The sequence below is a fragment of the Quercus lobata genome, chromosome 12, assembly GCF_001633185.2.
Source record: "Quercus lobata isolate SW786 chromosome 12, ValleyOak3.0 Primary Assembly, whole genome shotgun sequence".
NCBI lineage: Eukaryota > Viridiplantae > Streptophyta > Magnoliopsida > Fagales > Fagaceae > Quercus > Quercus lobata.
Window position 1 is genome coordinate 21597806 of NC_044915.1, and position 16323 is coordinate 21614128.

At 37.8% G+C, this 16323-nt stretch overlaps 1 protein-coding gene across 2 annotated transcripts; it reads right to left on the bottom strand.

Moving 5' to 3' along the window:
• Nucleotides 1–326: 326 nt before the first annotated feature.
• LOC115970748 (protein TIME FOR COFFEE) lies at nucleotides 327–6066 on the bottom strand. Of its 2 annotated transcripts, none has more exons than XM_031090356.1 (11): nucleotides 5643–6066; nucleotides 5285–5560; nucleotides 5103–5161; nucleotides 4816–5008; nucleotides 4412–4709; nucleotides 4238–4298; nucleotides 3836–4127; nucleotides 3658–3724; nucleotides 3495–3561; nucleotides 3002–3391; nucleotides 327–2866 (listed from the first exon to the last, which is right to left on the bottom strand). In XM_031090356.1, exons 1-11 carry the CDS (start codon nucleotides 5746–5748, stop codon nucleotides 1079–1081), a joined length of 3597 nt encoding a protein of 1198 aa, XP_030946216.1. In that variant the 5' UTR covers nucleotides 5749–6066; the 3' UTR covers nucleotides 327–1078. The 2 variants fall into 2 exon arrangements, with proteins under 2 accessions (XP_030946216.1, XP_030946215.1); XM_031090355.1 differs by having other exon boundaries at nucleotides 4816–5011.
• Between the last annotated feature and the right edge of the window lie 10257 nt (nucleotides 6067–16323).

Sequence of the window (16323 nt, forward strand, 5' to 3'; positions counted from 1 at the left end):
ATCTTTGATAAGGTCAACTCATCAATTAAACTTTGATTAGAACTCGTGCGAAGCCAAACCAACCCAACCACATCTAAGGGTCTATCATCCATGGCTTGAGAGTGAGACACAAGTCTCTAGCCTCCAAAAGTTTGAATAAGAAAATGCCAGTGCACAAAGGTGGGCAAAGAGACAAATGAAAAGCCAATCAAACCTGTTTGCTTCCAACTCCAACATCTCTACCCCTTTCTTTATAGATTTTTTAGTCTCTTCCTCAAGATTTTTATTGACTTTAGAATCTCCAGGGTCCCCCCACCCATTCATAACCCAATAACAAATCCGATAGAAACCAAAATAGCATATCAATCTTTAATAATATTTTTAAAAAATTGAATTTAAGTACATTGCTTTCTAAACAAATACTACATTATCATATGTACAAATCAACATCACATAAGAGAAGACCAATTATAAATTGAATTAGACCGCTTGGAACACCAATAGCCATAATATTTATAGCCATAAGACAAACCAAGCATAATGGGTAGGCCCCCACTTGAAGACCCACTTTCAAAGTTCAAACTTTGAGCCATAGTAAAGCCCACCATACTTTTATCATTAAACAATTCCCACCCGCACCTGCCATCTCATGCTATCAAATAAGTTCATTGGTGGTGGTGAATTTCCACGTGTAGTGCTTGTTGCCTTGTCAGAACACTGACGTCCACTGAATCTTTATCCTCCAAAAACTCACTCTTTCCTTTTTCCTTTTCTCACCTCTGTCACAATCTGCCATACCACATTCAATGTTTCAGCTCCTCAGAAAGCAACCCACATGCCCCTGAAGTCTCCCGTATATACACACACTATCCCATTCAAATTTGCAGGACATGGTTAACAATATGCGGCATCAATTGGTTCAAGCAGAATGACAGTAGCACTGATTGAATTTAAGCAATTGGAGACCAGCTTGAACAAAGTTGTGGGTTTGCCTTGCCTGAAACCACAATGCAACCGTGCAGCGGAGTTTCCATTGTGCAGCTGCAGAGTATTATGGGCTTGGTGAAAGTGCTTCTGCAGTGGTGTTTGCAGCTTAGTTTCAATACTTGAGTTCAGATATGTGGCTGGGGCAAGTACTTAAGATTGAAGGCACATTCCTCCCACAAACAGGAGAGGATTTCTGGCCGGTTCCACCTGATGAATTCTCTGTTTGTTGCGACTGCAATGTATTAGTTGATGAACCAACTTTGCCACCTGTGCTATTTGTTCTCAAGTTACCACCAGTAGATGGAGACCCAGAAGCTGAAGTAGATGAAGACCGGTTATTAGTGTGCATTTGTTGCCCTTGTGGTGATAAAGCTGGCTTGGAATTTCCTCCAAAAGATATCTGTGCAGGGCCTGAAGGAGCTCTCCCTGTTTGCTGGGATAAATAATTGAGGAATGGGGCATTGGATGCCACAGAAGATGTAGTGGGGGCTTGGGAAGACGGGTTTTTTCCTGCATTCTTTGACTGAGAAGATTGGACAGAGCTATTAGAATGAATTAGAGTTTGTGAAAAAACGGGTGGATTGGTTGGGAACTTGGCAACAATGGGAGAGGAAGATAAGCTGTTAGTTGTTGATGCTTTACTTCGAGCTGACAATGCTGGTTGCTGCTGTTGCATCATATGCTGCTTCTGCATTTGAAGCTGAAGCAGCTGCTGTTGTTGAGAATTGGAAGTATTACCAGCAGTGGGAGCATTTGTTGTTATTGTAGTCGAGGTAATGGAGCGAGAAGGCCAATTTCCAGGGACAGGTGATGACATAAAGCTAAGAGTTCTAGCTGAATTATCAAAAACAAGGGTCTGCCCTGTAGTTGTTGAAGGCTTCCCCAAAGTGGCTTTCTTTGCATCATCTGAATTGATTGAATTAGCTCTAGTTTTCCCCTCAGATACCTGGTGATTCTTTGGCTGTGCAGCTTGAGGAGCCTGTGAAACTTGGTAACCTTGCCGAGCCATATCTGGGAGGCTTTGAAATATTACCGGATTTTGTGGCATTGATGAGAAGTTAAGGGTTGAAGCTGTTGTGTTCCCGTTAAAGGCCGCAAAGGACATGCCAAACGCTGGAGAAGGGAAGAGCTCAACCACATTCTTTAAACCCTGCTGCTGTTTCTCACCATGATTTCCTCCACTACTTACGCCCAATGCTGCAGAGGGCATCAAAGTATAATTTAGGGGCTGACCTGGAACCGTGAAGTTCTGCACATAAACACTTTTTTGGGTATGAGAAGCTTGACTATCAGCAACAGATTGAGTATTTTCCCGGGTCGTCTCAGCCTCAATCTTGCGAGATTGATTGGATGGTGGCACATGCTGCTTAGATGAGGCCAAAAGATTATTGCCACTACCTTGGGCGCCTCGTGGCTGCTTGTGGGATGATGATAAGCCACTTGATGTGCTCGTACTCTGATGAGTTGTTTGGGCCAGAGGCTGCAAGTGAGGCTGTTGCTGTTGAAGCTGAGACGGATGGAACATTTGCGATGAATAGAAAGGCCCATTAAAGAAAGGCATAGTTTGAGCAGGATTGCTTCCTCTAAATGCTGTTGATGTTCCAACTGGAGCGGAAATAGGGACTGGGTACCCATTGTTCTGTAGTATTGCCATGTATGGAGCTTCATTGGCTGGAAAAGTTGGATAGTTAAAGCTCATTGCTGTTGCTACTGCTGGTAACACCGAAGAGCTCCCCAAAGGTCCAGAAGCAGAGTTACTCCCCAGAGATCCAGCAGCTGTATTACTAGTCAAGGGAATATTCTTTGCTGAATTTGCATGTTTAGAAGACCCAGATTGATTAGCTCCTGCTGCTGCTACTGCTGGATGCTGACCCATAGAGAATATGAAAGCAGGGCCCGACTGTAATTCAAACAGACGAGAATGAATAACTCTCACCCATACATATAGAACCAATGTGATAAATGAAAGCAATTCAAAGACAATTCCAAAGACCAACCTAATAATTTAAGTGCAATGCAGAAGACTAAACCATACCATTAAGCTACCAGCAGGGGCAAGCTGTGGAGCTTGTTGAAGCACAACCTGCTTTCTCTGTGCTGTTTCTGTCAAGTTGGCAGCCTCACGGCCCTTATCTTTCCCAGTATGCCCTGGAAAATTTGTTTCAGCCTGCCCTTTTTCCTGCACAGCATTAAGACTCTTTCCTGGAAAGCTTCCCTGGAATGGGTTTCCAAAAATCATTTTTTCAGCAGGGGGCATGGCATTGAGATTGTTCATCTTGGCCCCGCCTAGAGCAGCAGGACCAGCTGGCACAGGGCAAAAATTGCTCATCTTCGTATATTGCTGGTGCAAACAAATGTTGCGAGCAATGAAATGGTGGGTTGCACATCTCTTTGGCCGAGGTTGGGAGAGAGAAAACTGTGGGGGCTGCACATTTCCAATTTCGCAAATTCAAATGCATTTCCTAATCAAACAATGAAAAACGACCATAAAAGGAACAACTACAGCGCAAAGAAATAACAAATGATACCTGTAATGGTGTGGCTGACCCGGTGATCCCATCCATTGGCACAACTGTCTGAAAGGGTGGCATGTATCTGCTAATAAAAATTGGTTTAAAATCTTCGCTACGGAGCAATATCTATTTCAAGAAAAAAAATAACGAAGAGTGAAAACATGATAAGGTAAAATACCCCAGAGAATGAAGACCACCGAGCCAGCCTGGAACAGCTATTGGAAAAGGCAGTGAATCCGATTGAGCTGTAAGACAAAGATTAATAAGATATTTTCAATAAATTGATTCAAAATTCAAGTTAAGAAATTTCTGAACCATCAAAATTGGATATAAAAAAGAATGCAATGTAGGTTTACCAGTTTTCTCTACTTTAGGAATGCTAGCCTTAGCTTGCTGTTGTTGTTGTAACCTAATGCTACGAACACTACCACTATCTTGAGTTAGCTTCTCCAAATCAAGCTTAGGCAATTCACTCTTTTCTCCAATTGCCTCCACCTTGTTCTTTCTCCTATCTTCAGATTCTTCTACCACCATTTCCTTCTTTACAAATTTCTCTACCTTTTCTTCATCTTTAACCGGAGGTTTATGATCCGATATCAAATCAATGAAGCCGTCCCCATCAGGAGAAGAAGGCATAGGAGGCATAGCCTAATGAAAAATACAACTCTTCTTCAGGAAAAAAAAAAAAAAAAAAAAAAAAAGTGACAGCAAAACAGTTATTGAAATCTAATCTCGGGGTTGTGTGATTGGTTTCTCACCATCAAATCAATCTCCAACTTCTCCTCTCGCTTGTTCTCAGCCTCCGGAACAGTCAGAACCCTGAAAAAACAGAACCCATACAATCAAAAAAAAAATCAAAAAATCAAAAAAAAAAAAAAAAAAAAAAAAAAAAAAAAGAAAGCGAAATGTTCTTTTATTCTTTGATGGCTTACCCTTTTGTGGAATCTTGAACATCCTCAACAGCATTCAATTCATCACCACCACAAGGAGTAGCTGATTCCTTCCTTGGCAACACACAGTCTCCGATTCCAGCTTCTTTATCCGACGGTTTCAGATCCTCCTCCTCCATTATCACTGTTACTGCAGCGTCCACCTCTTGCTGTGATTCCAATGACACACACTCTTTTGGTGAAGAAGAAGTTTCAGTCTTTTCAAGCTGTTCACTTTCGATTTCACTGTTCTCAACCGTACCCGAACTTTTCTCACCCTCCATTTTCCTCTTCTTTGCACCTACAATCACAAAACACCACCACCCCATAAATTAAAATTTATAAATAAATTAAAAAACATAGTTTAAAAGTATGGCTGAAAAAGCTAAGTATACTCAAAGACTCACAGGTCTGAGGGGCCGTGGCGGTGGCTGCAACCGTGGACAACCCACTTATGTCATTCAGGTTCGGATTCGGGTCAAGCTCATGCGAAGAGTTCCCACTACTTTTATTGCTCTGTGACTGTGACTGCTTCATTAATCCGTACAAAACCTCTGCAATTTCAATCTCAATGTCTTCCTGAGAATTTTGTGGCTGAGCCTTCTACACCAATATCAGATTTTTATCAAAATTCATAGAAATATTTTCAAAAATTAAAAATAATAAAATCAAAGCAAAAAAAACAAAGCTTTACCAGCTCTTCTTTACCGCCATTTGCGCTAACCAAATTCTCGTGTGCTCTTTTCGCTGAAGCTGTTTTTTTTTTTTTTTTTACATAAAAATAATAATAATAAAATCAAAATTTTCATTTCTTATTCTCAAATACAAAATTATGAACCGAAAACGATGAGGTGTTAGGGAGATTTAGATTTTTACAGGAGCGAGCTTTTCTCGGGACTGAGACGCCGATCATTTCATCGGCGACCTTCCAGTGCCTTGAGGATCTCGCCGGCCGGCGGTGGTTGTTGTCTTCGACGACGACGGTGGAGTATTCTTCATCTTCTTCATCTCCGACGCTCTCTTCCGTGCTTTCCTCTCCTTCTTCTCGTTTAGAACTGGTTCTCTTCCTCTTGCTCCGATTGTTCATCAGCGATTCTCGATCTCTCTTGCTCCGTAACTTCACCGCCTCTTGCAACTCCACCTGACCTTCCTCTGCAACAAAAAGAAACGAAATTCACATACATACACACAAACACGTACATAAATTCGTAGCAATCTCGTATAAAGTACATACCAGGTGAGTCTCGGAGACTATTGCTTCTGTGACGTCGTTTCGGTTGTCCATTTCCGGTCGCCATGTATGATGATGATGATCTTCTTGCTTCTCTGCTTCGTTCCATAAGCTTTTTCACTCTTCTCTCATCAAATCAAACTCACTCAACAGCTCAATTCCGGCGAACATCAATTCCTCGCCGGAGAAAACTATCAACAAAAGCTTCCAGATTCTCCCACTTTTCCACCGCAAAAATCAACGATTCAGATTTCAGACTCTCGCAAAAGCCAAGAAAAACACACTCGAAAAAAAAAAAAAAAAAAAAAAAAGGTTTCAGACTCTCTCTCTCTATCTCTATCTCTATCTCACGCAGAGTTTGCTTTCTCTTTCTCACCTGGTGTGCTTTTTGTGCTCAAAGCCTCATCTCTCTCTCTCTCTCTCTCTCCCACTGATTTTGTCAGTCTCACGCGGAAGCAAAGTGTAGAACAACGGCTTTGATTTCATGGTGACGATATTGATGCGATTTTGTCCGTTCGATTAAAATTAGATCGAACGCTCGAGATCAGCCAATGCCAACATGGCAGAGACGTCTTTTTCTGATAGAATATAGGCAGTGCGCACTCAATAGCCACGTGTCACTTTCCTTAAATTTATATCTTCACAGTTCTCTATTCTTTCTTCTTTTCTTTTTTCTTTTTAATTATATTTTTGGGTTCGTTGTTCTCTATCTGCACGCGCCGTATGCGCGTGATATAAAATATCAATCCGAAGCCGTGGAAGGATATTAGGCCAGGTCGGTTCTAGTCAACATGTTGATTTAGACTTGTCGTTCTCTGATTGGCTGTAACTAATATGAAATAAATATCTTCTCTGCCACGTGGAATTGGCGGTAACTTGGGAATAGGTACAATTCGGTAATTAAAAACGCTAATTTTTTATTTTTTTAAAAGAAAGGCGATCGCTTCGAGCATTCACATTAGGAATGCTCTAAAAGCTCAAAACTCTCTCCACACATTCATACTTGTAAAAATTACCTATTTTAATATTATAAAAATTTTATAATAGTATTACAATACGATTCTATATTAACTATTGTAAAAATTTTGTAATAGTGTTATAGTACAATTGCACTGTAACTTAATTCTAAATTTTTAAAAAAAAAATTAATATTTTATTCACTTACTTTATCAATCCTTCTCTCTCATTGGGTTTTTGAGTTTTTGGATTTTGGGTTTTTGTTTTTATTTGGTTTTGGAATATATTATTTCATTGTGTAAAAATATTATTTTAATGTGTTATATTATAAAATAAAAGTTGAAATGTTAAGAGTATTGTAAAATGGTATGGTATAATTAATTAAGTAGTTTTTTGAGATGTTAAAATAGGATGGGATAGAATTTTGAGATATGAATACTCTTAGAATATCAAATTGTGGTAGATTGTTATTTGTCATTATTAGTGGGTAAAAAGTAATTTTAATAACCTGTAACAATCAACTATCTCGAATTTATTGTGAAAATATTATTAAAATATTATAGACATAACAGTTTTTTTTTTTTTTTTAGAGTAATGATATAATCACAAACTATTTTACAATATTTTTATAAATTGTTAATGTGGTCATTTTCTTATTAGTTTTCATTTAGGTCTACTATTAACATCACTTTTTTATTTACCAATAACCACCTACCACATCAACAATTTATAAAAATTTTTATAAAAAAGTTTGTATCTCTAAAATTACTTTTTTTTTAATAGAAAAATGATAATTATGTTGTAACACTATCTAACTAAAATTATGCTTTGAAAATACGATTCCAATGTTATGATTATAAAATAATAAAATTAATAAAATACGATTTCTATGTTTTAATTATAAAATGATACCTCTCAAAAAAAATATTATAAAATGATAAAAAAAAATTAATAAAATTGTATTTGAAAACATGAATCCAGCTGTGTACATACTCCAAATACACAGCGATAAAGATAAACTATCAACCCTCGGTTAATAAATTCAATTGAATATACAGAGTCCACAAAAGTTGTATAGATTTAATTAATCAGGCGGGGGGACATGGGTTTCCAAAATGACAGCTCAAACCGGTCAAATTCATTATTATTATTATTTAATTCGAGTATCTAACGTGGGACCCTGAGAATAAACGCAGGGACAAGATTGTTACATTTTAAGACGAAGAAGCTCTATCAGCCGTTGGATTAGAATCCGTCGTGGCGTTTACTTTTAGTTTGAAGAGACATCAAACCCGGTGGGGTCGATCATTAAAAAAAAAAAAAAAGCAATCCTACGTGGCACCACCAACTAACTGCCTCGTGCTTCCAAAAACGAACTCCAGATCTCAGCCGTACATGAAATCAAAATCTAATCAAACGGTAGTCGCGTATTAGGCCAGCATAGTAGAAGTTAGATAGGAAAGTGGGCCCGAGCTCAGAAAATTTTTGATCCTTCAAAAGACACACTCGCGAGCTTATTGGTTAGTAGGCTGGGAGAGCGAGTATTGTGGCAAAGGATGAAGAGTAGGGACAGGGTGGGGGAGTTCACATGAAGAATAATAAGGAGGAGCTGCCACGTGGAGGATAAGCCATGATCCAAGCTAAACATCACAAGTCGAGTTCATTTTCAATTATTTGATTAACTTATTATTATTAACGTATTTTTTATTAATATGATTGGATTATGAATGTGATTACCCATATTAGCACTAGACTCCCTTAGCTAATTTACAACTTCTATTATGTCTGTGGGCCAAGGAATGGATGCTATGTTCGTAAAAAATGTTTTTTTTTTTTTTTTTTTTTACTGCATAGATCGGTAAGAAAGAAAAAGTGTCTAGATGAAGAAATTTATTGGTGCATTATTTTTCACTTATGTTTAGTCTAAATTAAAGAAAGATTTGAAAGCACCACTCCTTGAATTTTTAATTGGAAGGAAACTTGGTTATTTGACCCATATCATTCATGATCTTTTGGTGTACGTTACAACTTACAACAGAGATTTTTACCAGAAACGACAAAAGCCATAAAAGAGTAATCATTTTTAAAATGTTTAAGGTTGAAAACTTCTTCCAAGAGTGGTAGTGAGATCTTGTCGTGAGGTAGAGTGGGATGAGAGAGATGACATTGCACTTGGACTAAGCTTTCTCTATTAATTGCCATGACTACATTTTGATAGGCATGAAAACATTTTTTCCTTTCCTCATAGCATACTTTTTTTTTTTATAATAATTATTATTATTGAAATGCGGTAATGCACATGAATGTCACCTTAAAAATATTACAAAGAACCTATAAAAAAAAAGGTTTAATTATAAAATTAGGTAGATGAAACAAAAAAGAGGAACACGGGGAAAAATTTTATAATATATATATATATATATATATAATTCCTCACAATCCATAATTTGTTTAATGTCAATGTTAAACCTAGTCAAGTCCTATTTCCAAAATGAAACTTTCACAAATGTCAGGGAACCATTCCAACTCAATTGTATTGGAAATGCCGAAATAGTACCCTATTGTTATTAATATATAATTAATCATTTTGCAAATAAGTACATTAAATGCTTATTGTAATACTATTTAAACCATCCTATTAACAGTATCATTTTCATTGTTTAAGTAAGACTTTATCAATTTTCACAATTTGTTAAATTGATAAATTATGATTGTTGGACAATAATTAAGTCTAACACCACTTTTATATACACTTGTCTCACCATTTTTATTACCCACAAATTATAACTTTTTTAATTCATAAGTCATGGAAAAGTTATATCTATAAAATGTTTTTTATTATGTGATTATGCCTATAAAAATTTTCATGTATATTTAAAGGAGCCAAGGTATTTTTTTATGGAGACATAGGAGACTTCTAGTATGCATATATAGCTCGTAGATGTAATATAAAGAGGGGCTTTCTAAGTGCAATAGTGCATGCCAAGAAAAGTCACTCCTGGATAGTACAAATATGCCCCCATGCATCGAGGAATGTAAAAAGAATAGTTCTCCATTCTTACAAAGATACCTTGTTTCGGGTTAGATGGCTTTCTCAATTATAAAGTCTTTCTTTCTCAAAAGAAAATTATAAAGTCTTTGAATAATATTCTGTAATCCTTTGGAACCAGCAAAGGGGGCTTATAAAAAACATTATTTTAAGCAACAAAGATGCAAATGAAAGCAAGCACTATTTTACTAAAATGAAGTACATGTACACATTATCTGTTATATTTTAAAAATGGCTGTACAAAGTATTCTTTTGAATTCTAAACTAATCCATTTTTTTTATTAAAAAAGTGATTGAAAAAGCATGCTCATTTGTCTTTCCAACACTATTATATGAGTATTAAAACCAAGGAAGGAATCCATTTTCTCTTCCACTTGCCCAATTCTACAATAATAATAGATATTCCCCGAATTTTTTAATTAAATAAACAAGATAATGTGCACCTTCATCAACTTTAATAATTAATTTTATAGAATCAACAATCAAAGAACATAAAATTAGTAAATTATGGTGTTAACCCGCCTAGATGTGATCATTTTCGTGTGGGGACGACTACTTTAATTTAGTTAAAGCTTATTGTATTTTGACCTAAGCTTAGTTTTCTATATCTTTTGTGTACTTTTTTTTGGTTTGGGTCTATATTTTAATGCACAAGCACAACTAAAACATTATAATATGAGGTGGGTTAAGACAAGCTCATGTGCGCCACTTTATTATTATAGAAATCCAAATTATTATTTAATTAATTCATCGGATCCAACTTGTTTTTAATTATAAGTTTTTAAACATATATAAAATTAGAGATAATATTTTTGTCTCAATAGATTTGTCACGTTGGCAAGCATTTTGTTGTTCTATATGGGAACGGCACTCTCGAGGGCTTTCAGGAATGTGAGCTCGTCTCATTGCTAATCGTGGAGGTCACCATAATCAACAAACGTACAAAATTATTATTAGTTTATTTATTTGTTTATTTGTTTCTTTGTTTGTTTGTTCTATTTGATTTTGGTTTTTTAATTGGATAGGATTAGAGAGGAACTTATTTTAATATTTTCTGCAACTTGTAATGAGGGACTCTAGATTAATATTCAACCTCAAACGTTAGGTTTCTGACTTCATTTTTTTTTCTAAAATATTTGTTCACCTTTCCATGGAAGTAAACAACTCTTTGTTAATATAAGAAAGACTAGGAAAATTTTTTAAAAAAAATTAAAAAAAAAAAAAATAGATTTGTGGTCATTGGTCCCCAGAGACATATGGAAATATACAACAAAAAATTCATATCCATGATCAAGCAAAGTGAAATTCGCTTTCAAAAAGTTTAATTCTTTAAGGTTTATTTTATGAGAACTTATTACATGCATGTTCAAGGATGATCAGGATAAGGAGTGGTATAAAGTAAAGAATTAGGAAAGAGAGAAAGTGAGAGAAGTTTAGTCTCTAATTTGGTGCTTTGAGCCAGTTGAACTGGTGCACTAAGCCCCTTTTGAGATCTGACCTCATACATGACCCTCATGGATTTGTTATTGTTTTTGGATGATTACTACCCCACATCCAATTGCACCAAACGAGAAAACTGTCACAAAACTTTGATTTAATCTACAATTATTGGATTGTTATGTATGGAAAAATAACGATACAGATACTTACATGTTGTATATTTAGTTTCTCAATTAAGTTTAAATTAAGTATTAGGACATATGTGGAACTTGTTAGAATATATGTTATTGTAAATTGACTAATTCTTTGACAAAATGCATTTTTCTTGTAATTGAGTAAATTTAGGATGAGTTTAGTACTTCAAGGAACAAGAGTTCAAGTCTAGTATTGAAGTCATGTAAGTCTATCTAAGAAACAAGTGAAAAAATATTGTTCATTAAAACTCGACAGATAATATCTATCGAGATTTAATGCTGATGCTTGACAGCTGCTCAACAAAAACAGAATCTATCGAGAATTACAAAATTCAGATTTCCAAATCTAATTTCACGCATATCCAAATGTATTTGTGTATGATTTCTTTTCTCATAACCCTAGACATATAGAAAAATTATTTTAAGGACCGTCAAAGATGATGCAAAGTGATGCAACTCAATGCAAATTGATCGTGCATGCAAATTGTGATCGGAGACAGAATTTGCTCTAGTTCATCATATTCCTTGTAAAAGCTGCTGCGTCTTTGCGCAAAGGATTTTGTAACCAAGGAGTTTCTCGATCTTCATCATTTGGATAAACTAAAGAAATTTGTAGCCAACATCCTTCTCAAGTTGGTGGCTTAGTCACATACTTGGGTCCATGCATCAATTGATTAGTCACGTATTTGGAGTCATGCATTGAAATGAAAGATTGTCACTACATTACAAGTCCAATTAGGTATTGGAGTAAGGGTTCAACTGTAGGTTGATATTAGGTACTGGGATTCCATTTACTTATAACCGCTTGTTTTGATAATAGTGGATCCTCATGAGTGGTGACCTTAAATTCACACGGTGGGGTTTTGCCTCGGTGGTTTTCCCCATTCGTAAACAAATCACCCATGTCAAATTTTATTTTCGCTGCATTTAGTTATTTGGTGATTTGTTTGTGCTACCATGTTTATTGTATGTAATTGAATCTAATTAATTCACATGGATAATTAGTTGATTAATTTACCAAATGGATCAATACATTTTTGGCCTATCACTAAGTTTCTCAATTAAGTTTAAATTAGTTTAGAATTTCGTGTATATGCCACGAAACAATTAAAAAAAAAACACATTCACACCATATATATAAGTTTTTATTTAATAAATAACGATTGTTCATAATATTATGTAAAACTAGCTTGTAACACATGCATACGCATAGATGCATTTAAAAATAAACACATTTTTTATCATAAAAATATAAATAATTAGTTGAATTATTAGAAAATGTAAACGTAATTAGTTGCATGTTAAAAATTTTGCATAAGTTTTGTAAGGACGCGATTCGTGGCGGACCGTAACAGTGTCGGGTTCGCGCGTGAAAAGGCCCCTAACAACATCATTTGTAGAGCGTGGGTTTGGAAGGCTAGGCCTTGATCGATAGGCGGTGGGTTTTTCGTGGTGTTCGTACCAGTTTAAGTTTTCCTACACCCCTGGAGTCTTTCTCCTGGAGGTGGGCTAGGAGGCTCTGGTTTTTGGCCATTTTTCCCAACCCCTTCTTTAGGTTACTTATTTTTCCTTTTATACTCGCCTGCGTCCACTGTCCTTCGCCCACGTATAGGGTCAACCTTTCCAAAATTGATACTTGTCCCATCAGCCCATATTCAAAGTCGTTGGGGGTGGTAAAAAGCCTAAGACTGCGGCTCTGTCAGGTTCAGAGCATTGAATGGCAGTGAGAGCAGCTTTCCCTGGATATTTTAGATCTTTCGTCCTGATTTCGGTCCTATACCGTTTTTACCCTTCCTTCAGGGGGGGACTTTGGGGTCTGCCGAGGACTGAGCCGTCCTCGGCGATACCCACAGGCTATTTTGTCGAGCTTGGGCCATAACCCTCCTCGGCTTGGGCCTTCGGATTTTTCCCAGGTAGATGGGCCTGGCCCGTAAATCATTTGGGCCCTACAATAGCCCCTCAAAACCCGGCTGTCCAACCTCTTGGTTGGAAAGGGGGGTTTTGGTGATGCCAAACCTCTTCCTACGGCCCAATCAATTTGGCCTTTTAATAATGCTGGCGGCTCCTCATCTGTCCAAGAAACGCACCGGTCTATGAGGCAGCCTTTTGATTTCGCGCTTGATGCGCTCTTATCGTTTGGGTATCCCAAAACGTGCTTTTAATGACCACTATTTACGAGACTGCTTTAATTCGGCGGTTTGTTTTGATGGGGTGGAGAAACGTAACCGGCATGTTCGTGTTGGCAGATTCCTTTGGATATCCGAACCTATTAAATGTCTCCCGTTCCACCCTCAGTATAAGAAGGAAAGGCGGAGGTTATTGTTTTTGTAAAGAATTCATTCTCATCTTTCTGAGATTTGAAATATTTGGCCTCCCCGAGAGTTCATTTTACCCACTGGTCCACAAACTAAATCGTGATACACTTTATCATAACAACGAGTGATGTAGGAGCCAAACCCCTCCCATAGACGCCATGTTCCAATAAAGCTCATTATGGCTCGATCGGGACAGGGATGGCGAAGACTCAAAATCAACCTCACCCTTTTCTTTCAGTCAAAATCCGAAGCAGGAACTCGTCACGTCAAACTTTCGGCGTGACTGAGTCAAGAACACTCATCATCAGTACCAACCGCTCTCCTATGAGCATACCTAGTATGGCTCCAGTGTGTTGGGAGTCAGGATCGAGGCAGGGACTAAGCGTCTCTACTTCTTCCTCTCTTCCTTCACTGGGGCTATTCTCCATCTCCCTTTCTTAGTCTTCCCAACACCAGTTCCATCCTGGTGCTTTCACTTCTCCCTCTTTTGCTCCTTTTTCTTTCTTTTCATCTCTTCTCTCTTTTCTTCTCCTCCTTCTTTACTCATGTCCTCCATCTTCTTCATTCATCTCCTCCATCTTCTTCATTGATTTCTTCCTTACTATTTCCTTCTCCGCCATTTCTTCCCAAAGAAGGTTCTTATCATTATATGAGCAGTATCGAGGCAAAGATTGGAGAGATTTTGAAAACGAGTTTAGAAGACGCCTGGGAGTTTAGTTATCTGTACTACGGATGTAACTATCGCTTAGGCAGTTCGCATTTTGTATAGGCTCGTTCGAGCCCTTCTTTGTACATTGTAATAATTTTTCGTATTAATAAAAATCGTTGTTATTTTATTTCGCATGTTTTGTCTCTATGCTTTTTTTTTTTCCTTTTGGATCTACAAACGCTGCTCGGCATATTAATATAGCATCTAAATCAATGACGGCTAAGACCAAAAGATTTGATAATAAAAAGACGTCGCCATAATTTTAATAGAAATGCTTGACATAATAAGGTCGATCAGTGAAGAGTAATACTTACCCCATGCTAGCCGAGGAGAGAAACGAAGGCTTGATGTCATGTAAGGAATAACCATTTGAAGATATAGCACCCACCAAATGAGCGGCCTTCTTATATGACTAAGTGCTGGGGCTTTCCACCCCCTTCCTTACACCTTTATTGGTCTTAACCTTTTATGGTGTTTAAGCCGTGGATGAAGTGACCTGACATTTTTATCAAGTAACCCATCTTACGGGATTCAAACCTTTTCTTATCCAAGTATTTGGTTTCCCCATTGGCTTGGGTCCGAGGACCATACAAGGCCTTGGTTCTGTCCAAAACTTGTAATTTTTATAATTTTTTGTACTTGGTTTCCCCATAGGCTTGGGTCCGAGGACCATACAAGGCCTTGGTTCTGTCCAAAACTTGTAATTTTTATAATTTTTTGTACTTGGTTTCCCCATAGGCTTGGGTCCGAGGACCATACAAGGCCTTGGTTCTGTCCCTGGGCCCATATGCTGAACGGGCCTGGGCCGCGAATTTACTGGGCCCACAAATTAAGAGGTGTTTCCATAACCTTTGATCACGCGGTACCTTTTGGCGTCCCAGTGTTCGAGGTGCACCCTCTCGAGACTCCTTTATCCTCAGGGTTGCAGACGACGTTGGAAATCGAGCCAGAGACATTTTGTCTGTAGCGTTCCTTGGGACGCTGCGCGAATTAAATGCCATCGGTTTACTTCTGGGTATAAATGGGATAGGGGATCACTTCACTTGCACATGAACTCTCCCGTTCCCTTCAGAACTATATTTCTTCCATATCCGCGATCTCTCTTTCTAGTGCCACTGCCCCAAAGCAAGATGTTTGAGGCTTGGATAGGGATGAAAGGTCTCCGCGTGCTTCAAAGGCACCGAATCCTCAAGGTGATATGGTATGGACAAGGATGACACAGATTCAAGCCAGTCCTCCGCCTTGACAGGAGGAAGATGGTATTCCTCCTTCTTTTAGTCAAAATCCGAAGCAGGTTCTGATCATGCCAGATTTTTGGTATGTCAGGAAAAGGAATTTCCGCCATCAGCGCCGTCTGCCTTGTAGCAGGCAAATTTTTGCGGGGGCTTCCCAACTTCCGGCTCCCTACACCTTTTCTGTAGATGGTGTTAGCCTGAGGTCAGGTTTCCTGCACCTTTTCTGTACCGGTGCAAGCCCCAAGTTGGGTTCTTTTGCTGCCTGAGTTATGGGCGTGCAAAAGCATGGAGGGGGAATAAGGTCTTGAGGCAGTAGCCAACCTCTCCTCTGAACTGCCTCCTCGGCTTTATCTTTACTCTCTTGTATTCTTCGTTACTTACGTAGTTAGTTTCGATGTAGGCTTTGTTTCAGCTTTCCATTGTACACTGTACTGTTCCTTTGTCTTAATAAAATATGTGTTTATTTCTCTATACATATCTTTCTTCTCCGTAACCACTACTTTATGCATGAATATTAAATATGAGTTTGCCCTTAATGATATTCTAGGCAGAGAAAGGCCTTAACACAGATTCCTACTAGTTTAGACTTACAAATATTATCAAACATAACAAGGTTAGTCATCAAATAAATTAAACTCTTGGAACTAACCGGGATAACGGCTGAGTGCTACGCGATGCATACAAGAGCGATGTCCGAGTACGACAAACTCTAAGTAATTCGTCCGAGAGGGTAGCCGAGTAGCGAGGGGCTTTGGTTGTGCTTCTGGATAATATGTTACGCCGTA

Coding starts and splice junctions, on each gene's coding strand:
- LOC115970748 (XM_031090355.1), bottom strand. CDS start 5,748: ATGGAACGAAGCAGAGAAGCAAGAAGATCATCATCATCATACATGGCG. Junction 4,710..4,815: donor CGCCACGGCCCCTCAGACCT/GTGAGTCTTTGA, acceptor TTGTGATTGTAG/GTGCAAAGAAGAGGAAAATG. Junction 4,299..4,411: donor GTTCAAGATTCCACAAAAGG/GTAAGCCATCAA, acceptor CTGTTTTTTCAG/GGTTCTGACTGTTCCGGAGG.